The 26,478-nt window shown below is 36.9% G+C and overlaps 1 protein-coding gene across 23 annotated transcripts in view; it reads right to left on the reverse strand.

Moving 5' to 3' along the window:
- PTPRD (protein tyrosine phosphatase receptor type D) overlaps positions 1 to 26,478 on the reverse strand; it is a 1,298,969-nt gene that overhangs the window by 277,909 nt on the left and 994,582 nt on the right. For all 23 annotated transcript variants that reach the window (XM_069776173.1, XM_069776170.1, XM_069776168.1 and 20 more), the window contains one exon: positions 17,769 to 17,936. In XM_069776173.1, coding sequence (XP_069632274.1) covers positions 17,769 to 17,853 — 85 coding nt within the window. In that variant the 5' untranslated portion in view covers positions 17,854 to 17,936. The remainder of the gene's footprint in view (positions 1 to 17,768; positions 17,937 to 26,478) is intronic.

A 26,478-nucleotide genomic window follows, 5' to 3' on the forward strand; every position in this document is an offset into this window, starting at 1 on the left:
GTCAGCCCATTTCTCCATCCTGCCCAGGTCCCTCGGAACAGCACCTTCTGCACAATTTTGATAAAATACTTCAGGAAAAAAAAAAAAGTAGGAATTTCTCTATTTTCATTTTACTTCCCTAATGAACCCATGATGAATGTCACTCTTAAGTATTTCCAAACGAATCCCTAAGGCAATGCAAAAAAAAGGTTGGTCAATATTCATGTATAGATTAATGGATTGGTTGTTAGAATTTAAGCAAGACATTTCCAAACTTAGAATCTGCTTTACTTACAAGAAGTTTCCAGGATAGAATCATAAAATCATAGAAACATTTAGGTTGGAAAAGACCCTTAAGATGAAGTCCAACTGTAAACCTAACAGTGCCAAGTCCACCACTAAACTGTGTCCTTAAGTACCATGTCTACATGCCTTTTAAGTACCTCCAGGGATGGTGATTCAACCACTTCCCTGGGCAGCCTGTTCCAATACTTGATAAACCTTTCGGTGAAGAATTTTTCCTAATAGCCTAGATGTCTAGCTTGGAATAAAATTGCAACTCTGTCATATAAGCTTGAGAAATCAGCCACTGTCCATAATATAGTTCTCAAAAGATCACAATTTTGATTCAGTTCTAGCTGATAGGTACGAGCTGAACAGTAGTTTGATCAGTAATAGCTGATATGGTATTAGCTGATACAGTACTAGCTGATCTAAATTACTAGAAACAAATTTTCAGTCACTGAATTTGGCATGCAGACTCAACATTACAATCCTGAATATGGACAGATGAAAAAACCCCAGTCAGGTCTCTACAATGAACTTCAATACATGGGTCATTGTCCAGCATTAATTTGCTACAGTCAGCTTGGTATTGTCTTTTATTTTTCACTGAGGCAACACACATCAAGAAGCAGTTTGTCTAAAAGTACAATCAATGGGTTAGGTTAACCCCATCCCAGTGTTTTTCATGTTGGAGAGCTACAGTGCTGTGCACTGACTTCACGCCTCTTGACGGCACAAATACCACAAATGAAGAGTTGCATGAAGAACTGAAATGGCAGGTCTTAGGGGATCAAGCAGGAAAGCACTAAGCTTTACTGTTTGTTAGCAAGGGATCAGTGCCAATCAATTAATGATTTAATTACTTAGACTAATTAAGATAATGAACAACAGCAAGGCTACAATCAATTAGGTTTATCCAAACTTTCTATTTTTAGGATAGGACCCTGAGAACTACATTCTTCTTACAGGCACTTAAAGTGTGAAAGCTATGCTACTTCAGTCTCAGAAAAAATAAAACAGAATCAATAAAACATAAGGGTTGCATTAAAAAAAAAAAAATTACGCAGAGAAGGAAAAAATAACTGCCAGAGCTAGCAATTCTACAAACCCCATAGTCTAGTAAATTGGGAAAGTATGTTAAATTTTAGCAAAATGACAATTCTTAAAATTCTTCGCAGGATTAAAACTGTTTTTTTCTGGTTTTTTTTAACAGAAGAAAAAAATATACTACTTGTGCACAATTACACTCCCCTTTGTAAAGATCTGTCTAGTCTTGACAGATAAAAAATTACAGTTTGGCTTCTTTTCATGTCCTTATTGAGAGCTCACCTTTCTCCACTGAAAGTATTGAAAGATCAGCAGAAAGTAAGTCTTGTCTGTCTGACTGCTTGTCTGATCATACAACACAGATACCACTGAAAGGATCTTTGTCATTTTTGGAAACAGTCTGGCCAAGTAAAAACAATTTTAAATATCCCAAACCAGAAATAAAGTGAGAAAGTGCATCCATTTGAATATGAAGAAAGCAAGGCTGCTACTGCTTATGCTTTATATTGTAATGCTACTATACGATCTCTAATGAGTTTCTGCAACTTAAATGAAACTTCTTTGATGAATTTTTCAGTCTATTATTTCCACATGGCTGTTCCTGTTTTGTTTCTACTTTGTGATGCATAATTGACAACATTTCTGCACCAGTTTCCATGCACATTTATGAAAACTGGTGCTTACTTTTGATGTTAAGAGAGGAATGGAGAAGCTAGCAAGTGAAATAAAGACAGCTGAAGGAGAAAAGTGATGCATGGGAAGAAGCAGAAAGGGTAAAAGAAGGACACAGGGAATCTGAATTGCTGAACTAACAGGGTGAGGCCCACGGGAGAATCACAGCACAGCAGAAAAGTGGGTCACTGTCTGGTGCCACAGAACACACAGTAAGCAGTGGGTGGTGAAGTTCAGGCACAGCCTGCCGTTGGGCTTTGCAGGTGCACAGCAATCCCTCTGTATCCACCCAGCAGAAGAGCAGTTCCTCACAGCAAAAAGCACACCTTCTCAAAGCAGAAGACATCCCCTGCTGGCCTCTGTCTCCAGTCAGAAAACCCTCCAGCTTTGCCTGAAGGTAAGTGGGCCACAGACTGTAAGAGGTATAATCACCAATAGTACAGGTGTAGGGACAGTACACCCATTGCCCTCAAGGACAGGCAGAACTTGCAGCTGAGTACTCAGATTGTGACGAAAAAGAAGACTGGAGCATCAACTCTATTTTTAGAGCATAGACTCTGCTGTCTTTGTATAACTTAGGGTATTTTGGCAGAAAAAGGAAAACACATTAATTACCAGAGAAATCTTGCACAGTCTTTTAAAAGCTTTCTTATATTAGGAGCATTTAGAGATAAATACTAGAGTGGTGAGAATTTAGATTATCCTAAAATACTGTTTACAGTTCCATGGTATTTGTGATTCCATTTTTTATTCACTTTTAAATCATTACTATGTTAACTGTCTTTTCTGGACCATGTGTGCATTCTAAAAAGAAAGGAAGTGTATTAAAGAGACATAACTTCCCCTCCAAAATAAAAGTAATAGCATAATTTATTTATCTTCAATAAAACAGTAGTGTTGTAATCAGAAATTAACATCACTGAAATAGATTCACAAAGCTGGGACTTAAGTTCTTTTCTAAAACTTCAATCTCAAGGCATTTGAGTATAAAAGACTCAGCATATGATATGAAATACTACCTTTTTATTTTTCTGAACCAGTTCTTGCAGTTCTTGGAAACAAATTGCAGTACCCTTCTAAAATGATCAATCTTTTGGATACCATTGACATCTCAGTGCCAGTATTACCACTATACAGTCAAAGACATCAGCTTTCCTTGAAACTGTGCATTACTATTCTGGGTTAGGCCCAGCCAGTAACAAGGTACCACGAGGCTGCTCCCTCACTCCTCCCTGCCCTGGTGGGATGGGGAGGAGAATATGTAACTAAAAGCTCCTGGGTCGACACAAGGACAGGGAGGGAATCACTCACCAGTTACGGTCATGGGCAAAGCAGACTCAACTTGGAGAAAAAACAAAATCAATTTAATTTGTTACCGATCAAATCAAAACAGGATAATGAGAAGTAAGCCCAAATCTTAAAATGCCTTCCCCCCACCCCTCCCTCCTCCCTGGCTCAACTCCACTCCCAGTTCTCTCTACCGGCTCCCCCTCAGCAGCGCAGGGGGACAGGGAAGAGGGGTTGCAGTCAGCTCATCACACGTTGTCTCTGCCGCTCCTTCCTCCTCAGGGGGAGGACTCCTCACTCTTCCCCTGCTCCAGTGTGGGGTCCCTCCCACGGGAGAAAGTCCTCCATGAGCTTCTCCAACATGGGTCCTTCCCACAGGTTGCAGTCATTCAGGAACCGCTCCAGTGTGGGTCCCTTTCTGCAGGCTGCAGTCCTTCAGTCACAGACTGCTCCACCGCGGGCTTTCCTACGGAGTCACGGCAGCCTTCTTCAGGGGCATCCCCCTGCTCTGGCGTGGGCTCCTTTCTCCCCAGGCTGGAGGTGGGCCTCTGCTCCCCCGCTCCCCGCCGTGGGCTGGGGGACACAGCCTGCCATCTCACCACGGGCTGCGGGGGCATCCCCTCCTCCCCTGCTCCTCCTCCCCCTCCTTCCGCACTGACCTCGGTACCTGCAGAGGGTTCCTCTCACATTCCAATCCCACTACTCAGTGTAGGTTCCCCCTCTTAAATCTGTTCTCCCAGAGGTGCTACCACCGTCCCTGATGGGCTTGGCCTGGGCCAGAGGCAGGTCTGACCTGGAGCCGGGGAAGCTTCTAGCAGCTTCTCACAGGAGCCGCCTGTGTGGCCCCTCCCCCACTGCCAAAACCTTGCTACACAAACCCAATACAATTACCTGCCCTCCATTTTCGTAGCAGTATTCTCCCAAATAGATAGTTTGCCTACCTTAGTAACTTCTTTTTCCTCAATCAAAAATCTGAAAGCTAGTAAAATTTACCTGTAATGTCCAAATATACCAGTTAAGGTAAAGAACTACAAATAAGGATTATTAATCTACCTCTTAAAAGTTAGCTTCACACAGGATACCAGGGTGACACTTGTGAAAACAGTTAAGAAAATAAACCCTCTTCCTTTGAATCTGACACTCTCAGTATAGACTATTCTCTTCCCTACAGTCAGATGCCTAACAAATATAAATTTTGAGGCTGATCTATGCACAAGAGATAGCAGTCCTTTCTGTTTTACAATATCCACAGCTCAGGCAGAACAGTTCTGATGATTTGCAGTTGCAGTTTATCACCTAAGAAGTAAATAGTAATGCAGCTAATAAGAAAATAGTAATATATAATTAGAAGAATTGTCTTGTTGAGATGAGGAAGATTGTAAGGGCCACAGATTGGGCCCAAAATCTAAAAATTGAGAGGTTAGATTTGGTCCTCTCACATTAGAGACCCCTTTTTTATCCTCACTGATCCTTCAAAATGCTTTCTTTGTAAAATGGAAAGACATGACAGATCTATTAACATCAAAGAAATCCAAACTCTTGATCTTCAGGCTCTGAGAATAATGCATCTTTCCCCCAAGGTTAAAGAGGGAAGAGTAAAACACAGAGCCATCCACTCATAGATAAGGAAAAAAAAAAAACATTAAAAAAATCAAATGCTAAAGACTTGGCAGATCTGCTCAATAGGAGAAATGAACGTTTATTAACAAAGGCCCCGATAAATTCTCAGTCAAAGAAGTGCAGATATTAGAGAGAAAACCATACAGAACTACTGGTCTATACATCTGAAGAGGAAAGAAGGTTTGGTGCATTCCAGACAAAAGGTGGATTTTTATGACTATTGAAAACGTAAACAAATCAAGGCATCTTGTTGCAGTTGGGTATCTGAGAATAATTTGGCTAGGAAGATCTAATATTTTCATATAAATAAAATCTACAAGTTTTATCCACATATTCCAACTTCTGTATTTCAAAATCAGAAAACAAATTCATGGCCAAATTTAGTTAAAAGTCCTCTCTAGTCTCCATTCACATATTCATATTTATTCAGAAGGAAGAAAGAAGCAGAAAATTGAAATAGCACTAGAAATGCATTTATTAGTTTTTAGCAATACCTGTAAGTTATATAGCCATGAGAAGAAATGTTCCTTTTTTTTCTTTTCACCCTAGGCTTGATACAGAAAAAATTCCAGAAAGATTCAAGGATAACGTTTATGCAGAATTTAGTTGTCGTTTAACTGTCTATACATACCCTATCATTTATCTAAACTGAGATCAATCATGAATTGTCACAGATACTCAGCAGCTTCTCTCAAGATATCAAATGATCTCCTGCGCTGTGTACGTACTGAGCTACTGTCAAACAGTGTACAGCTGAGAAAATTTTTCTAAAAACCTTCTGCCATGGGAAAATCCCACACATTTTTCATGTAAATCTAAAGCTATTTTTAACATACTCATGTAATCCACATCATTATACTTATGAATCTCCAAAGCACTTCATTTCACTGTACTATTTTCAGAAGTCTATAATTCATGAGTAAAAAACAACATTGAGCTGCTAAGTGGAATGCAAATCATCAATCTAAGAGAATCATGTTCAGTTAACAAAGGGGGAATGAGTAGAAATAAAACTTAAAAAAAACCAGTTTCTATCTAGACTGGAGGTATTTGTAAAAAGTTATTAATAATACCTTCTCAACAGCGTAATAAGAAGCAACTAATTTTGTATGAATTAATACGTTCTAAAATAATGTGTTAGAATTTATAAGGTTCAACAAAACTTCAGACATTAGAAGCAAGCAGGCATGCCTACATGATATAACCAACTTTTACAAAATTGGAACAATGGAATTTGTGATTTTAGATCTGCATTAATAAAATAGTATACATTGCTGCAGTTCCTGATATGGGAAACTGATAAAAATCTTATTTCATTAATGTCAGAATACAATATAAAGGGTCAACAGCCAAACAAACATTTATCACCAAAGTTGATCACAAGAAGGCATTTGTTTCAAGCAGCTAGTGCATGTTAATTAAGTAGCCATTGACTAAAAGCATTTATTGAGGTTTCTAAAAGGGATAGTATAACTACATTTTTATTTCATACCGTACTTAAAATCTGAATATGCCTTTAATAACAAATTGATCTTTAATTAATGCATTGCCAAATTATTTTAAGGGAATCTAAATTAATACCTTGTGAGACATTCAATTTGAAAAGGAACTATATACCATTTATAAGAAAATCCTTATCCACTTGATCTGAAAAGCTGGATTTAAGAGCAGATACAATGTCATCTTCCTAAGATGCTGCAGGATCTTTGAGTCACAATTTAACTCTATTTTTTTTTTATAATGTATACATCTTTAGATGCTACAACCTTTAAGTCACTTTCATCAGACCATAGATATTGAAAAAGGTCAGTGGACATGTTACACTTCTTCATATGAACAGTATGTCTGACGATGAAAGATTATTAAAAAAAAAAGAAAAAAGGTAACTAGGATTTTACACTAATGTACTTCGCCTGTGAACTGTAAAGCATCAGAAGGCATCCTGTAAAATAATCTTCACATCTCCTGCCTCACAGCAACATATACACACATTGCCACACAGCTCGCATACATGTAAGCTCCGTCATCTGTAACAGTAATATTGTAATTTTCCAAAATTATAAAATGCAATTGCTTAAATGCTTGCCATTGCTTTTCATTTTGCTTACTAGTTTCAATTATATCAACAGTGTGATACAAGAATGTCCAAATCAACTTTTCTGGAAAAGATACAGTGGTGAATAAACAGTGGGAACAATGCTTATTGAAAATGTAAGTATTTCTGAATGCAAGACAACAGATTGGGTCACACCAAGTCTGTGTAGGCTGCTAGCATGTCTCCAGCAGTGTCAAGAGAAGGTGCTATCTGGGCACATTAGCCTGGGCAGTCTTTGAGGTCCATTTACTTCATACTCCTAAAGACATTAAAGGTGGCATTCCTGCCTGCTCTTTTGGTACTAATTTATGGACGTCCTGTACATGAATTTTTGAAGTTCTTCTTTGAAACTACTGGTATTGTATGCCTCCACAAAAACATGCAGTAAATTCCATCTTTTATCTGCTTTTAATCAGTCTTCTACTAACTTCCTGAAACACCACAGTTCTATTATTATGGGGTTGGTGGATATCCATTCTGCTCTCACTTTATCCGCTACCCCCATAATTTTGCAGAACTCAGCCATAATCCCCACACCCATCTCTGCCATCTCTTCTTGAAAATGGTGGAGTCTCAGCCTTTGCAGTCTCTTCTCACATGGCAGCTTTCCATCCTCTGGACCATTTTAGCTGCCACTGTCTGCACTTTACCTAACTCGGTTGTTTCTTCTTGAGATATGTATATCAGACTGTATTCTATTATGCAAGATGTGGGTGCACTAAGATTTGTACCATATCCAATCATCTCCTCCTTTCTTTTATTTCCTCAGGTAGAATTATTCATGGATTTAAAACTAGTTCTGTCTTTTACATTAAAAAAAGACAAATGGATTCTCCTTGTCCCTTTTATACTGAGTCTAGCATCTTGTTTAGTGTTTATAAAATGCATCAAATATTAACCTGAGAATATTCAGATATATAGTAGCAAACTGCCATTTAAGCAGTCTGTTCCAATAGTTATAATGTAATTGTTCAGAATTAGCTAGCAGATTATTGTTAAATTCTCCTCAAACTGATTAAGCGAAATTCTCTACTGCAATTTCTATCTCCTCTACAAGAAAATCTGTATACATCAGCTGAAATAAGCCTTCAGTAATCTTTTTTAACAAACAAAATTAACTTATTACCAAAGATGATAAAGCATTTTCCCAGTTCAAATCTATGTTTTTCTCTTCCCTGCACTTCGTCCAGTTTGTCAACACACTTTTTAGAATGGGAAAACAAGACTAGATTTGCACTGCATTGTTAGCCTCACTAGGCCTATATATGCAGGGTTAATTTGCCTTTCTACTCCCATTCATTCTACCCTTGCTTTTCAATCAAAAGATGTTAGACACTACTGCCTCATCTTAACACAATAAATTTTCAGTTTATTTTCAAAATCATTACATTTAAAGATACTACTCTCTATTCTGGACTGTATTTTTCATTTTTAGCTGTTTGGCCTTGCATTTGTTGCAGTTAAAATGTGTGCTGTTTCACTAGAACATGAGACCAAATGACTATTTCTCTCTCCAATCCAGCTATCACCTGCCAATGTTCTCAACAGTTATTTTATAGATTTTTCTAAAGCATATGTGAAATTCTTGGAGGAAAAAAATGACCCAGGTGGAACTCTCCTGGAAATGCCTATATATAATTAACCCTCACTGCCAAAATAAATTTAATATCACTTTCCCTTGTTGTTCTTTCTCCTTCTTCAAATCTGCATGTTCAAAAAAAAAAAAAATCAAAAGTAGTGGAGCCAACCTTCCGTCCATATGCTGCTACTGAAGGGGAAAGCACAGAGAGCTTGAAAAATACACAGTAATTTAAAAATTGCCTTCTTAAGCACAAACACTCTATCCAGTTAAGTTTCATAGACACACTTGGTTGAAGAATTTATATACCAATAGAATTAATTTTAAACTTCTATGGAACTCTCTTCCGAACAACAGCCTTACTGGGAAAAGGCTCTCAAAATTTCTTTTTAGCAAGGAACTTGAAAATGTGGTATGCATTGTGAAATTCTGTTATCTGCTATAACTTTGCACAGGAAGACCACGTCCAAAGTGCTGTTTACAATCATGCCCCAGAATTTCTTGTAAACTGGAATGATCATTTGCCACATATCTGCATTCACATTGTATGAGTAATTTCAAGTTTGAATTGTCTTTTATCAGTATATTCTCTTCAATTATACATGAACTCTTTACTCATCAACTGATATTATAATTTTGCACTCATTTTTCTCCTAACATGTACATTACAGTCTTGTATAATTCAGTGAAAGTCACGGTAGAAATTTATACACAACTTTATGTTTAAACCTCTTTTATAGCAATTTAAAGTCAAGATGTAACTATATTCTTCACATTGCTACCTTTAGCAGAAGGAAGCAGTCAAATTAATTTAGTTCGTACCACCAAAAATTCATTAAAAAAATGTACATATTCTCAAAACTTTGAAAGGATTAAATTAAAAATTATTTGCCTAACTGTTTTGAATAAACACAGCTTCAAGCAGACACTATTAAAGATAGAAAGATCCTATACATCAGTAATTTGTGGAGGAGTTCGTTTCCTGAAAGATAGGGTGGAAATAAAAGTGAATGGTGATATTCCTGTGTATTTTCAGATTTTTATAATTTGCTAAAGCTGTTGTCAGAAGTTCACTGCTGCAACAGATGCTGCTACTCAAAATTTTATCTCCATTTCAGCCACTGAGGGTTAAAACTCAGATAAGGAGTGAAAATATTGTAAACCACCACAGCAGTTGTTGTGCTGTGTGAATATAACTTAAAAAAATCTAAAATTTCTATATTGTTCTTTCTCCTTTCTTTTTCCCTAAGAATTGCTCCTATATTAAGACTATGATACGTACTTTTAGTAAATGTTTAAAGTATACAGACATGTTCTTAAGCAATCTAGCAAACACAGACACGTTGAAATTCCCTGCCAGTTCTGACAAGAGAATATTAATGACCCACATTCCTTTATCTGCCAGCGGTCATTACTAATGCTGCAGCGAATTGCATACAGTGAGATAGTTACCCATACTGAAGTTTCTCCAGAAACATTTTCTGTTAACAGTTGACATTCATCTAAAGAATGTGGTTTTGTCCAACTCTGTTGGGCCATTAAAATACACCTCCCTTATCTAGATTTCTTGGTGTCTGGGAATACTGGAGACCCTGGATTTCAGGACTCTAGTTTTATATATGCTCCAGGAAATCCAAAAGATGTAGGGCTTTCATGCTTGGAGAGACTTCACTGCCTCTACAGTCAGCCAGAGGCAATGTTGCCAGGGCTTAAAGGCTTCTCAAAACTCCAGAGCTTGCAACTCAGCTCTGTTCAGTGCTCTGCTTTTGGGAGGTAGGGGCTTGCAACTACCTAAATTAACAGCAGTTGTGAAACAGACATGGAAGCAATCCTCAAAGTTGCAGAGATAAACTTACAAAAATGTTCAGGAGAACCATTCTCCTGAACTCAGTTTATTCTATAGTTCAAAGCCCTGGTAAACTACAATTAAATCTAAGTTTTTAATTCACGTTTTACAAAATACATACATATCTTTTGTTCACATGAAATTTTAAAATGTTTTGTATGTACAGATTTAGAGATAACCCAAACACCTTCTTAAATATTATGTGAATTGGAAAACTATATTCCTCAAGCAGCTCTCAATTTTGCTGTTAATACTTGATAATTTAAAGCAAGTTAAACAGATATGGTGGTATTTATGGCTACTCTTGGAATAAAATTATTCAAATTTGCTTTAATGTAAGGACTTGAAAAATAAGGTTTGGATAAATTCTGGTTTATGCAAACAGCCATATTATCTGTAATTTCTGTGACTAAGTCAGTGTGTTTGGAATTATCACATAATGTTTTCACTTCCCCTGATTCTCCATCTCAACTATCACATATATTCTAAAGCCTTCACTTTGCTGCAGAGCAAAATGAATACATCTAGAATGGTTTGGTATAACTAGCTGTCCCACTTTTCTCTAAGACTAAAACTTTTGAGAACTGATGGTTGATTAACTTGACATATTTTAACATCATATTTAACAAGTGCAATGTAAAATTACTCTCGCAATGCTATATACCAATTTTCATAAAATCAGCTGGAAAATATCCTAGGGTCGAACTGTAGAGAGCACATATAAAAATTCCTGAAAAAAGAATATAAAACAAAATTGAAAGCTATTTTTTTCAGAAAAGGCAGTCCATGTTTCTTGCATACATCATCATTATTAAAAGAAAGAGCAATGTAAACAAAGGGCTGTATCTTACACAAAATGGATGCTATCAGGACTAAGATATCAAGATAGCTAACACTGAAAAAATTACCAATAAAGAATACAAAGATTTTATCTTTGGATTTTACAGTTCTTGCTACTGCCCATAATTGAAAGCAGTAATTGAAATAATCTCTTTAAAGGTGTCAGAGTTTAAATCTAAATCTAATATGACAGAAATTTAGTCCTAGTTACCAAAGGCACACATACAAAAAAATAAATCATTTCTATGTTGGGCTTGCCTGCACATAGTCCTTATGAACCTATTCTGCAATAGGCATTTTTTTTAGTGTAAACCATGTATGCCTAGTTGCAAGAGTTACTGTAAGATAATTACTTTCTATAAGATAATTGTTTTGGAAGATCTATTTAGGTTAGTTTAGTATTGTAGACAAGTGCTTAGAAAAAACATCTTGATGTGGACTGCATGAATGTGTTTCATCTTGTTGAAAAACAATGAAAAACTTTAAAGGGGAAGAATGGTACTAACAGGGAAAAAAAGCAGGTGTTCTTTAAAAAAAAAAAACAAAGGAAGCAAATGGAACAAGAAGAAAGACAGAAAATAGCCGTCTTATGTTTCCAATTTCACCAATACTAAACTACCATCTTTAGATCCTATTTAAACAAGAATTTGTCTCAATCACCCCAACATTTGTTAAAAGTAATCACTGTCCTGTCAGCACTAAGTTTTAGCCCTTCCTGATCCTGGTCTAGAGAAGATCATGAAGACTTGTCTGTTAGACAGCATGATGCTAGCTGACATATAAGCCTCAGGAGCCAGAGAGTAAACTAAACATTATTCATATTTCAATCAATAGGGAATGCAAGCAATTTACAATAAATGTATTGTTTATGGTTAGTATTTCTATTTGCCTTTTTACAGGCAGCTGCAACCACTTCTACTGAATGAAGAAAGAATTGTGGCTTCTCTTCTAAAACAGCATCTCAAAAGAAGCAGCAAAAGAAAAATGTCAGAGCAGAAGCTATGTAACCAAGAATGAAGCAAAAGAATTAAACAGACAAAATTACTGGAATGCAGCAGAGAATTTGGAAGTGCTAATGATCAGGCCTTTCTCAGGGCAGAGAAGGACCAAGATGTGTGTTGAAAATCAATTTAACTACTAAAAAGCAGAATGCAGAATATCTGCAGAAAATTATTTGATTCTATTAATACAAACTGAACTCCTGAATTTCAAAAACTAGGATACTAGGAAAGACCAGGAATAACCATTTTAAAAGCATTTTAGATTTTATATATTTCTTTGATCTTAGTGATTAACTTGACAACTCATCATTACAGAGGTCAGAAAGAGATGATAGTATACCATATTCTATAGTTTAAAAAGAAATCTGTTACATAAGAGTCTCTGAAACATACATGCTTCTTGTTATCAAACAGATGAACATGCAGAAAGCTTCTAGGTAGATAGTACTCTGCCAGTTCATTTAGAAAACATGAAAAAAACAGTACTTTTCTTATGACAAACAATGTGATATTACCAATTTTTCAGTAGATGTAGAGAAGTACTGCCTCAACACAGTTGCCATCTACACCATTGAGAACAAGGCAGATAATGATAAACACTGTGAACTAGCAGATTGTCCTTCTACAAACAAGGCTAAACAAACATCTTTCCTCAGTGAATTCTGTAACATCCTCTCATAGTGTGCACAGAAGCTACAAATACTAAATATAAATGGAGGCAACTAAAAAAAAAAAAATCAAGATTTTTCACTTCTTATACTTACAAGTAACACTTAATTTTACTAACAATAAAAGGCAAAAGAGCAAAGGCAATTTTGCCACCTTTCAATTTCGCTTACTTTGCTCAGTCACGCATTAAACTTAGTTTCTGGATTAACAGAATCAGATCTTGGTTGCATACATAAGGGGCATGGTGCACTCATCCAATCCACCAGGGAAGGTTTTTTGGCATTTCCATCGTGTATCCTTTTGAGAGGCGGCCACAGGAGAGTTCATCAGCCCATGCCAACATATTGGGGTCTTTCACAATGATGGAGAGAAACAAAGATGTCTCATTCCCTCCCTCAGCTGTGAGGGTAGTATGTAAAGAGAAAAGAAGTACTAAGGACTGCCATTGGGAACCTCTTCAAAAGCATGAAGCGGGCTTACTACTTGGATCCCACTAACAGTGATTTCATAGTGAGATCGGAAAAGTATGAGTTCCTTATCCAGTTGCAATTACTCTGGAAAGAATACAATACAGCGGTAATGTCAGGATATATCTTCTTTTCTGTAGTACCTTGGTGCTAGCAACAGAAAAATGATGAATAAAAAAAGAAGGCATGTCCTTTCCATGGTGACAGAGAAAAAAAAAGACAAAAATTTTGTCCCCTTTATGTCACCTTCTGTGTCCTTTCCCCACTAAAAGGAAATAACATAGTCCCGCCAACTGTTTGTGAAGAAGTTCAAGAGCCCTGGACAACAGTAGGATCTGTGACCCTTTTACAAAGAGCTGTACAAACAGGAGCAGTAACTGCAAGAATGGAGGGCAGACCAATTCCAGCACAGCAGGAGCTTTTCTTCAAGTCCTCAAGAAATCCAGGAGAAGAGCTAATCATGCAAGAAGAAGACACATCTTTCTGTGTCTCTGCACACAGAAGGCTCACTGATCCTGTGCTATCTCTCACCCAGCCTATAAAATAATGTCGGTGGAAATTCAGCGCATCTTTGAAATAAACAAAGTACAGTGTGAAAAGTAAAATGTTACTATGACTCTTAAAGAGCTCCTCTTTTAGACTGATAAAAAAGAAAAACATTAATTTACAACTCACAGCATTAAGGCAGTATTATGTGGAGCCATATAAACACATATATGGCACACAATGTATTTCATACCATATAATGTATACCATTTGTATATATATATATAAATATTTATGGAATTTAAAAGCCTGTGCATATTAATTCCTTGATAATCGTAGTCTCTTTCTTTAATCTCATAGGTGAAGAGACAGACGAATATGCAGTATGGTTTTCAGCACTATATTGTAAAAGGAATGAAATCATTAAATCTGAGTAGAATACAGGAGACTTTGCATTGACATCTAGCTATCACAAGACTCTTTGGTTTGTGTTAGGTGTATCACAGTCTTTTAGCTAAAATTTAAACCAAGTCAGTGGAAGTGAACAAAATCTTGCATTAGATTTGTCTCTCTCCTTTCAAATCCAGTTCTTTCTATTATTCCTTGGAAAGAAAGGGAATGCAGGAAAGGTTGTAGGAAGCTGAAAAATCAGTTTCAACTGTAAAGTGCACCTTGTAAAAAAGGATTATGTTAATTTATACAAATTGTGGGCATTCGTACAACTTCTCAGTAGCACCTTTTATTAGGAATAAGCAGAAAATAAATGTAACTTCAAAAGAGAAGCCTCTTCCCCATAAAGTAAGAGCTAACCAGATTAGATGAAAGCCTGACTATTTAAAGTGACCATTTCATATTCACCTGGTACATCTAAGAGTTCACCCACTTCCTGCATTTCACAGTACCACTATCCAGACAGCAAAAACTCTTAACAACAAAAAAACAGGGAAGACCCACAGAAATAAAGCTTTCAAAATTCTAACAAGTCAACAGTATTTTTAAATGATCAGGTGAGAAACTGCACTTCTGTTCTTAGAAAGTTATATTGTCCAGCTCAATTCTCTCCTTAAGAAAATACAGAAACAGTAAAAGCAGAGATACTTAGTCTACCACTTCTCAGCATAATTGTCTGCTTTTTCTCTATTCTCGAATGTCTTAACAGAGACTCTGACCTAAAATCTTGACTAGTACATAGCACAAATGAGTTTGTCTTAAAGCATTTCTATTTCTTTTAAAGAAAAAAATATTTAATGAAATTACTATTACATTATAATTTAGTTCCAAAATTCTAGCAGTATTTCTCAACTTTTTCTTAGTTGAATCTTTCTCATCTTTTAACTTTTTTAAATCTTCCTATTTTTCTATTTGTAAGTATTTTTAAACTGTTATTTTCTTTCTCCTATTGGCTAATAATAAGATGCAATAGATACTAAGTAATAACCATAGATGATATTGCAACATTATAAATCCCTCCAAGAAGACATCCTAATATATCTTTGTTTAGCTACCCTCTATTCTTGTAACTCTGCCTAGTAATATCTACTAATTACATAGACAAATATACAAAATCATAAAGGATTAGTTTATGTGAGTTCATCTAGCACAAAACTCAGCTGATTTGTACATTTGTGAAAGATGATCAGTGGTATTTAGGGTGGGATGTTTCCAACTTACATTAACAGCGCTGCTAACATATTATCTACTAATATAACCACATGAAACTATTAATGATCACATAATATGACAGTATGGTATAAATCACTCTCTAAGGAATAGAAGAAAAGAAGTAATTAATCTGTTAGCTTGAGGAGACCTTTGCTTTGTTCTCTACTCAAGATAGTACACTAGTCCTGTAAAGAATATGATGATTAAGAATCTGTCTTTGAAATTACTACTTATCCAATATTAATTAGTATTAATATTTATTACTACATCATTTTTACTCTTTCTTAGTTTCTTTTAAGACTGCATCTTGTTGTCCAGGCAGGTTTCACTGAGAGTAACTCCCACAAAAAGATAATCTTTGTGCGTCTTACAACCTTTACTCTGCATGTGACGCTCCACAGATTCTAGCAACACCACAAAGTCCTCCTAGCCCTAGCCAGCAAAGGTTAATAGCCAACTTCTATTTTGTTTCATTTTTTTTTAAATAAATAGAAACATAAGTGGAATACAGCAGTTTTGGAAAACTGAATCTGAAAACTCCCTTAGAAAGTGTACTCAGGCACTAGCAAATTTTGAAGTAAACTCCAAGCTAACCTTCAAAAAAAACCATCCTCCTTCCCCACAGAGAAAAATGATGAAAGAGGGAACCTCCTGTTTAACATAACACGATTACAGAAACTCTATCTTTCTCTCACAAGTAAAGACTAACAAAGGAGTTTCTGAGGTTTGACTGTCTTTTCGCAAATTGATAACCGACTGGGGTTATCGAAACCAAAAAATCATTCACTACTCGCCTACAGGAGGTTAGACATTCCATTATCTGAAGCAGAAAAGGTATACCAGTTTCTAAAAATCTTTGTTTGCTAAGCACAGAATTTACTTTTAAAATAAGTGGTATAGTACAACTGCAGAAACATCCAACATATGGGCCCACTTCCCAATTAATTATTTGCTGGCTAAAGTGTTAAAATGTCCTTGGCTTCACCTTAGACACAAACATCCCAGCTGGTCATTATCTACCTGGAAAGGGGCCAAAGAATCTCAGCTGTCAGTACTCAACAAACATGTATGTTTTATCCTTTTTTTTTTGTTTATTTACTTCACTTTCATAGAACTACAGTCAAAAGAAGGAAGTCTTATTACACAAGGAAGTGGAAAGATTTTGTATCTCTTTTATTGTTGTAATTTAGTATACCTCGAGTGCAAGTGATAAGTGGAGTAATAAGGAACTCTTCAATATGTATTTACAGAGAACTGATTTATCCAACCTTACTGACACTGGTTTTGTTCTTCCGTGTTTCTACTTAATTCAACTGCTCCTTGGTTTTACACAGATGTATGAAAAACCATAGAAGTCTTTGAAAGTCAGAGCTGGAACAAAGTTACCGACTGGTGATGTATCTGCATGGACTCATGAAGATTCAATAGGAAAATATTCCTCAATCAAGTGAATGTTAACAGTCAGCTTGTAATAAACCTGCAGGTCAACAGGTGGAAAGCAAATGGCTTTTCTCATTTGCACATTACTTCTGTAAGAAGCCACAGGACAGCTGGGAGAAGTAACACATCTAAACAAGGCAGACCTAATGATTTCCTAATTCAAAAGAAGATATTATCTTCCCATTAATAGGTAAACTAATTGACCAAAATCCAACAGTTTCCCCTCAGTACAAGTAAACATAGGTGCCTTTCCTCACTGAATTGTCACACTTTTAGGCCAGCCACTAAGTTGTCAGTTCTGCTTGATTTGTTTGGATACTGTACTCTGTGACAGCTGTCGGAAATAATACATTAGAACAGCTGTTATGGTAGTTACAAAGAGCCTGGAATTTTAATTGGAGTGGATATTAATTGTTGGAGGGCAGTGTCTTTGTTTGTTTAAATGATGTTAAGAAAGAAATACTCAAAGAATGACAGATGTCTTTAAGAGATTTGACCACTGTCTGGTAAGCAAGGTTGGTCTTTGTTTTGACTATGTAACTTTGTGGCAATGGTCTCCACCATCTGAGCAGCAGCCATTAGTGGCTTAAGAAACGGGGTATTAAGAAGAAAAATAGTAAGGAAGTTGCATAAATAAACCTTTTAAATTACTAGCTGTGATCTAGACAGGACCTCGCAGTGTTTTAAGAATTACTCAAAAGGAGACTCAATCTGAGACCCTTAGTAACCACCAGCTGGAAACAAAACTGTTCATCATGGCCAAGGCCTAAGCACAAATGAATAGTAAGCTTACTTTCAGCATCAGCATAGAGTAGCAAGCACAGGAGCACCACCATTGGCCTGGCTACGTGCATCATCTGACAGCTTGGCACCAGCATGCTTTTGCAGCCTTGCTCTCACTGGCTTAGAAGCCACTGTGAGTCTGTCTGGTCTGAAATTTCAGATGAAGTATTTTCAGAGCCTGTGGAACAGATAAGAAAAAGAGAAAAATACAGTTAGCAACAATAGGGCAGAAGTCTTCTCTTTTTTTCTAAGCATTCACAATTTGATACAAAACAATTAAAAAGACAAAAGGGTAAGGGAGAAAGAAAAGGAAACATGATTCTTTTCAGGCACTGGCATATACCAGAAGATTCAAGGTACCGTATATGTTAGCACTGTCCCAACATATTTCTCAGAGCACCTTTTTCTACCATAATCAAGCATCTGTCACACCCTGGATCTTTTGTTGTATTCAACAGCACCTTCTGAATCACAAGAGCTGTCATTGTTAATGAAGCATAATATAACACTGGAATAGTCATGTTGCAAGAAGGGAATCAAAGTGGATTCAATATCCAGAATAAAAAGTCCACTTGCAAGCAGCATACTGGGAGGTGATGCCCTGGCATCTGGCAAGAATAACACAGCAAAATCTGCTTCATGAGGTGTTCTTAAAGCTAGACATCAAATGTTAGCATACTGAATAGTTCAACAGCTCTCAACGGTTAAAATTCCTGTTGTGATTTCCTGACATATCTGAATTATGCCTAACAGAAAAACAGAAATCCAGCATTGAATAAAGGGCTGAGATTCCAATTCAATCTGTCTCATCTATTATGAAGCGTAATTTAATATGATATGCTGTGAGCACTGCAGTTCAAGTACCTGACTTAAAAAAGCGGGTTTTTTTCTTGCCCAAATTTACCACACCTGAGCAATAACAGAAATTAAGGAATATAAAAATATTTTTCCCTCTCATAAGAAATGCTAAAGATATCCCCAAATAGCCTGACGTTGTCACTAAAATAACATTGAAATTTACTGATGTACTGAATAACACTGCATCTCTTCCCTGATGGCCTGAGGTGTCATGGACCCACCCAGCCATAAATAATTCACCCTTATGTTGCCAATCCAGATCTACCTGAGCCACTTCAGCCTTAGCAGCCTTGTCTACCTGTTGGTTGTTTTTATGTTATTCAGTGGCCCAACTTAGGTACGTGACCATCTACATGACGAACTTTCACAACCAGGTTCTCTAGCTGGAGTTGAACCTACAATCTTCTGATTGCAGGGTCTGCAACATATAAACTTTGGCAAGTTTGATACTACCTTTTTCATTACTGCACGAGTGGTTTCCATGCAGTGAAGATAAAAACCAAAAGGGCAGAGAAAAAAATTATACTGATTACCATTCCACTACACACACCTTACAGATTTGTGGGTGGTATAAAGAGCCCATTTTACAGTGCAGTGCGATGCTCAAAGAATCTACTCAAGGAAGAAGACGTATGAGCAGCAGTTAGAAATCTATGGCTGTTAAGAATCTCTTTTGTAAAACAATCTTTTCAATCTGCTACTGCCATCAAAAAAATTTGATGAAAATTTTCATGGGCAAAATGCTGAAGGCACCAGCTCCCCACTTTCATCACTACCATCTTCATGCCAGCATTTCAAATGACAGCAAAGTCCATGAGACATCAGTCCTGTCGTACTCAATTTGCGTCTGTGCAAGCGTATTGGAGCCAACTGCTACGTAATGATTCCAATGCTATCACAAAGATGGAGATGTATGAAATGTACTTTCAAGGAAGAGGTGATTTTCATTTTGCTTCTTCTAGACTGCATGAGTTACAAGGGAGCCCTCAACCATCTCCAAAGGCAGCTCATTTGTGGCCAAAACTTTATCTTTTCTTTGGCATGCAAACTCACTAGCTGATACGTGAAGGTGAATGGCAGAAATGTGATGGGTACTAGGATTTGTGTCTGAACCATAAACTGCTCCCTTTAGCAGAGGAGGAATTGAAGAGGAAACAACACTGATAATTTGCAAGAGGAGCAGAGGAAGGAAAAAAAAGGTGACCACGAAAGTGCTTGTTTTACACAACTGTTTTTTAATGGAGCACTGGAGGTTATTTTCACACATTCCAAACACTCCCACCAAAATATTAAATGTGGTATCTAACATAAAAAATATTATTATCTGCTTCGGAAAAAAAGGCGAATTTTAAAGATCTCATGAACCTGGTATGTGTATATGTATTTATCCTCTACAAGCTGTCTGCAAATGAAGGGATGGATCAGAAAACCTGGCAAAGAAAAGATCGAGAAGAAAAAGGAGGGGGGGGGGGGGTTTATTTAAAAACCCCATTCCATTCTCCCACTCTAAATGCATATACAAGCACTTAGAAATACTGCACTCATTGTCTCTATGAAGCTGATATTCATTATCACTCAGACCATAAAAAACAAGGGCCTCTGCTTCCTTTCTTTGCTGCTTCTGAGTGTCATGGCTTTAGCTAACCTGATAAACACACTAAGGTTTCCAGGAGACCCTTTGCCTATTGTTTTCTCTCTTCACCTGCTTATGCCTCCATAGCTAACTTCTAGTATTTTAGGTCAAGTAAACAGATGCATTTGAATAAAGATGGCAGGTGGGTCCTTTTCCTTTCAAGTGAGTTGAAGATATACTGTTAGTGGAGGCATGCAGATGATGGGTTGATAACACTAGAGACAAGAAAGCCAAGAGACACTCAGGTGCTAGCAAGGCTTTCCACACAAGTCTGCCTCAGCTTTACCTACAAAACCTGATAGCTTCAGCTAGGGACCCTGCTACTGACAATTGTACCAACTCTGACATTGGTAATCATCTGGTATGTAGGTCTCTACGTGGCTTCTTTGTGAAAACTAACATGGAGATGCAATTCCTTACAAGGACTAAACTAAATTATCAACTAAGTATTACTTCCAAATCAAGCCACCTTCATATTTCCAAAGAAAAATGTTCATCTAATGCATTATTAATTCTTAAATGAAGTAGTTTCTTCCCTTTTCTATTTCCTCCTGACAATGGTTTGTGACATCTGGAGTATGGTACCAGAGACAGTGAAAATACAAACAGCATTTGCAGCACCAGGTTATACTAGCCTCTTCCTCAGAGGGCCAAGATTTGTCTTGCAGAATTCATCCAAAGTAAGGTACTCTCTTAGCAGCCCCTGTTACAGCATTCACACTGCACCAGTGAAGAAAGATGGGGCTCCTCCTTGATAGAACTGATCACTATAGCTACAGAGAGATCAATAGTTATTCAAAAAAATGTCTCTTCGTGAAAGCTTTAATAAAAGCTAGTTTTATTTTACTGTAAGTACTGTGTAACTGCTGTATTAAATAATCAAAAATTACTCTCATAACAGCTCTGAAAGAGCTAACTATGAATAATTTCTTCCGCAACAGCTATTTTGGTCTCTTTCCCCAGACAAACAAATTTGGATACAAAAGTGAAAACCAAAGGTAGGTAATGTATCTATCATTAGCACATATGTAAGTAAGAGGATAGATTTTCTCTGATTAGTTTTATCTATCAATAAGATCAGTAAAAGTGGAGATGTCCAGCCCCCCAGAGTGTTCAATGCAGAGACACAAGAGAATTCTCCTCAGTGGGGGCATGTCAGATGATAGTACCAGGGCATGGGCACATATACCAATTATCCTCAAAAGCATCAACTGGGTGAACGAAACATCCGAACACTGAACTACTTCTGTGCAGTCTGTTTACCTTAGTACCAAAACTAATCTTCTGGGTGCTAACACAGTACACAGGAGGAGATGGTCCCTGCTCCAAGACAATTAAAGTTACAGAAAATGCTTACCTGGAGGCAAATCTTAGAATGAAAAAAAAAAGTAAATAATAATTTTATTTATCTGCTTGCTTTTCAATGTCTGCATGGGCATGTAAATGCTTGATAATGCAACACAGAAATTTAGCACAGCAGGGAAGAGCTCTCAAAAGAGACCTGAACACAAAGAAGTCATAGCAGATGTAGGGAGCCACATGGAAAAAAAACAGTAACTTACTTACAAAATTTTGGAATACAGCAATGTGAATATGTGACAGCTCGTTTGAGCTATTGCACAAACAGTATTTCTTGTGCAACTTTTCTGAAGTTTGAAACTGTTCAGAGATAGGATTTTAGTTCATGGTCATCTTTGGTCTGCCACAAGGACTTACGGGAAAACAACTGAGTACACTTTACATTTTTAAAAAAACAGTGTTTCTCTAAGAACAACTGGCAGGCAAAGATTGAAACAGAAGACTTTGTTGACATGCTGTTTCTACACTTCATTCATCACACCCACAATCCAAAATTATATCCATTCCCTAGCCACAGATTTCTAATACTATACATATGCAAGTGAAGAGGTACAAAAAAGAAATTTGAAACATTACGAGAACCAAATCAAGGAAGAAGTCCCAATACTTCACATCTTTGCACATAAACTAAGATGCCTCCTTAAAGAAGAAAATAAACAGATTTCATAGACAAATCTTGGCTGCAAAAACCTGATTGACAGCTGAACCGTTACTAGAAAGAATAGGAAAAAGTGCATAAAATTAATGTTCATAAGCTGTTTAACCAAAATCAATTCAGAAATACCTCTGGGACTTTTAAAGGGAATTAAATGTATTTTCCAAAGCAATGAGGGAAACTGTCAGAAGTTCCACATTTAGCTTGCTCTTTTATTCATTAAACATGATAAAAGTTTTCATAGTTGACCTGCTGGAGAAGTTCCATGCTTCATTCTGGTTTTATTCTTAAAAAAGCCAAAATGCAAACACATGATTAAGGAATTTAAGACAGATGTGTTGAGTGTTCCAAAGCTTAATCTTACCAGTCCCCGGAAAACAATACTCCTTAATGCTCCTCTATCATTCCTGAATTTCTCAATTGCAGTTATTCCAACATGACTGAGCACCCACCTTGGAACAGCAAGTTTGTAATCTCAAGCAGGCCTTTGAACTACAACACTATAAAAGCACCTCTGAGTTGCAGTGGTAGGTGGAATTTTGCTTATATTAAACAACTTAATATATTCAATCTGATTCTACATTGTAATTCTGTTTTAGACTTCAGCACGGATTCTTCTGTTATCATGCAAAACAGAAAATGGATTTTCAATAACTGAAGAAATAAAGTAAACAGATAAATGAAATTAATTTACTGAATAAATTAATTAAAAGACAGCAAGGTACATTAAAAATCACATCATAGGGTTGTTTTTCTCATGTAGAAAGTTGTTAAAAAGTTCATATTTTTTTACTTACAGAAATACTGATGTTCACATGTAAACTTAAACCATACATAAAAACCCCTGCCTAGCCTGATCTTTATACAGCTTCACTCACATTCTAAATCATGAACTAAGATACCAATTTTGTAAGTTGTCACATATTTCAGTGCTTACAAACTTCTGCCATCTTAGTCACTTCTGCAGATTATAAGAACTTTTCTTATTGATGGTGCAGAAACAACTCACTAGAGCATTCTGAATTCTTAACTCTGTGATGAAACATCTCCTACTAAGACTGACTTCTTGCCTGAAAAACATGAACTCTGCCAGTACCCCAGTCTTGACGACTGTCACTCAAGGACCCTGTCAATTACTTAGCTATAGTTACCCTGAAATAGCCAGCTCTGACTTTGCCCATATGAGAAATTAAAGAAAGAAAATTATTCTCTGACTCTCATTCAAAAAAAAAAAAAAAAAAGAAAAGGAAAAGAAAAGATAAAAAGAAAGAAAGACAGGAAGACAAAAAGAAAGAAAGAAAGAAAGAGGGAAGGAGGGAAAGAAAGCAGCAGCTAAAGAAAATGAGCTATAATAAATATCTTGGCTAATCTGCGTTATTATACTCTTTCTCCAATCACAGAAAATAAACAGGGTGAAATCCACAATAAGGTTTGTAGAATATCTATTTTTCTTCATTTAGAAGAGGTAAACACTAGCCTATGAAATAGCAAATCTCACTTTTATCAACAGGCCTGTACTCGGCACTAGTGAGGCTGCACCTTGAGTACTGTTATCAGTTTTGGGCCCCTCACTACAAGAAAGACATTGAGGTGCTGGAGTGTGTCCAAAGAACAGCAACAAAGCTGGTGAAGGGTCTAGAGCACAGGTCTTATGAGGAGCGGCTGAGGGAACTTGGGTTGTTTAGCCTGGAGAAAAGGAGATGCAGGGGAGACCTTATCACTTTTTACAACTACCTGAAAGGAGATTGTAGCGAGGTGGGTGTTGGTGGGTGTTGGTCTCTTCTCCCAAGTAACAAGCGATAGGACAAGATAAAATGGCTCAAGTTGTGCCAGGGGAGGTTTAAATTGCATAATAGGAAAATTTCTTCACTGGAACTGTTATTAAGCATTGGAACAGGCTGCCCAGGGAAGTGGTTGAGTCACCATCCCTCGAGGTATTTAAAAGATGTGTAGATGTGGTGCTTAGGTACCCAATTTAGTGGTGGACTTGGCAGTGTTAGGTTTATGGTTGGACTTGTTGATCTTAAAGGTCTTTTCCAACCTAAATGACTCTATGATTCTATTAATTCTTTACTTCCAAAGTCTGGCTTAAGAAAAAATACAATGACTGTTTTTATGCAAAAACACTTAGAGACCAAATTTTGCCTTTGTCTTTTGTCTCAAAAGAACAAAAAGCAAAGAGCAAATCACTTGTACTAGGCTATTTGCCACAAACAGTTTGTTAGTCTTCTTTTGTTGTCTGTTGCATTAGTTGAACAACACTGGATCTGTGCGACTACCACCTTTTAGGCTAGGCTAAACCTATGAGCATGTGAGCCACATACCAAAATGTTTATTAAGCCATTGGGCCACATACCACATACTTATCAGACACTCCTGGGAAAAGGGGCTCCAAAACCAGTTTCCAAGCAGATGCTCCCAGCAGTCCTATGGAAAAGCACCATTCCTAAGGAGAACAGCTAGACTGCATGATGAGCAGCTGAATTCTGAGACCACAGTTACTGTCAGAGTGAGCACCTTTCAGTGGCTTGCTTCCTCCCAGAGCTAGGTTATTTGGATGACCTAGCAATGAGAATGATCCTACACCTCCACTCCTATGCACATGACATAGGCTTGCTAACATTGCTTATATCTAAAGAGCCACCTCTGTTTCACAAGAATTTTGCCTCTTCTGTGTTTTTTTCAGCATGGAAATTGTGAAACATTCAGGTTGGCCCTCACCTTTAGGATCAGGTGTGGCTGAAGCATATTGGGTACTGCAGATACTAAAATAAAGCTAGAAATATGTTTGCAAGTCTGGAGCTAACAGGTCAAATCTGATCTCAACATTGCAAGGCATCTTTTCTCTATTATACTCCTCTGCAATTTCTTCCTTTATGACTTTTTTCCTTTTCACTTTATAGTTTTGTTTCAGTACTATCCAATATACTTGTTGCCTAATCAGATTGAAGCATGACTGACTGAGACAGTGAATTTGCAGTACACACAGGACAGTAATCCAGCTGCAGCTAGTTTAGCCTGACTGCACTTTATTATAACGTTGCTGATGGCAATACAATCGTATTAGAGGAAGAGATGGGGAGCTGAAATGGTTATTTTTCAAAAGTAGTTGGCATTATAAAATGATTTGATAATAAAGTACAAAAACTTCCTGAAGCAATAAAAAGGTCTATGCATTTCCCATACCAAGATACAGCATAAGGGCACACAGTTGTCCACCATTCCTCTTGGAAAAAAGACGAGAACTACAAAATCTCTTTGTAACACACAATACTTTTTATTACACTCAAAGAAAAAGTAAAAGTAATGTTATGAACTCTGAAAAACAGTTAGAAGTCAACAAAAGCCTACAGATATTTTATGGTTGGAAGCTTCCTTATTAAGGAAAGTACCACTTGGTACACTTCTAGATACCAAACTAATGTCCTAATGTTGACAAGCTGGTTTTGTTACCAAATAAAATTGTAAAATCATCAGCAGGGTCAGACAGCATGGTTTAAAATGCTCTTTTCTTTACAGACTGCCTTAAAAACTGTATCTTTATCTGTAATTAGTAGAAATCAGTGGCTTAGAATGGCCACTTAAAGTGGCACTTCAGGTGCTTCATAGAACCTATACCTCAACCCTCTTTAAATGGAGAGTGAGAAGCAGAATGGTTATATCCCCACAGACCTCTTGCATTTTATTTGGTGAAAGCAAACTGAGAACAACAAAAGATTTCCATCATAAAACCTGATACTCTTTTAACAATCTAACAATCGGAGATTGTGCAAAGCATTAATCAGTACACATGCAGTCATTTCTGATTTTTGAGGTTAAGATTTTCTCTGTGCTTTGAAGTGGTGCAGCTTCTATGCGCAGAGCTTTCATTGACATAGTTTTGTCCAGGGAACTTGGCACGCAAATGTCTTAGGTACAAGAATGTGATAATAAAAAGAAATCCCTGTTAGACCGGTGGTTCATCCTCTTACAACTCTGTTATAGGCTGCTAGAATAGACTAAAATGCATTCTATATATGCTATATATTCTTCACTGGTTTTACATCCTTCTCAGGAAACATTTCAGCAAGTACTTTTCAAGTCTAAGTCCTGTGACAGCTTCCCAAGCACTCGTCTTTTTGGGCTGACATTAAAGAAAAACTAAATGTGACTTTACTCTCTTCCAAACATGCTGTCCTTAGCAACAAGGTAATAATTTTTAATATAATTGTCAAT

This window comes from Haliaeetus albicilla, chromosome Z (genome assembly GCF_947461875.1).
Source record: "Haliaeetus albicilla chromosome Z, bHalAlb1.1, whole genome shotgun sequence".
Classification (NCBI taxonomy): domain Eukaryota; kingdom Metazoa; phylum Chordata; class Aves; order Accipitriformes; family Accipitridae; genus Haliaeetus; species Haliaeetus albicilla.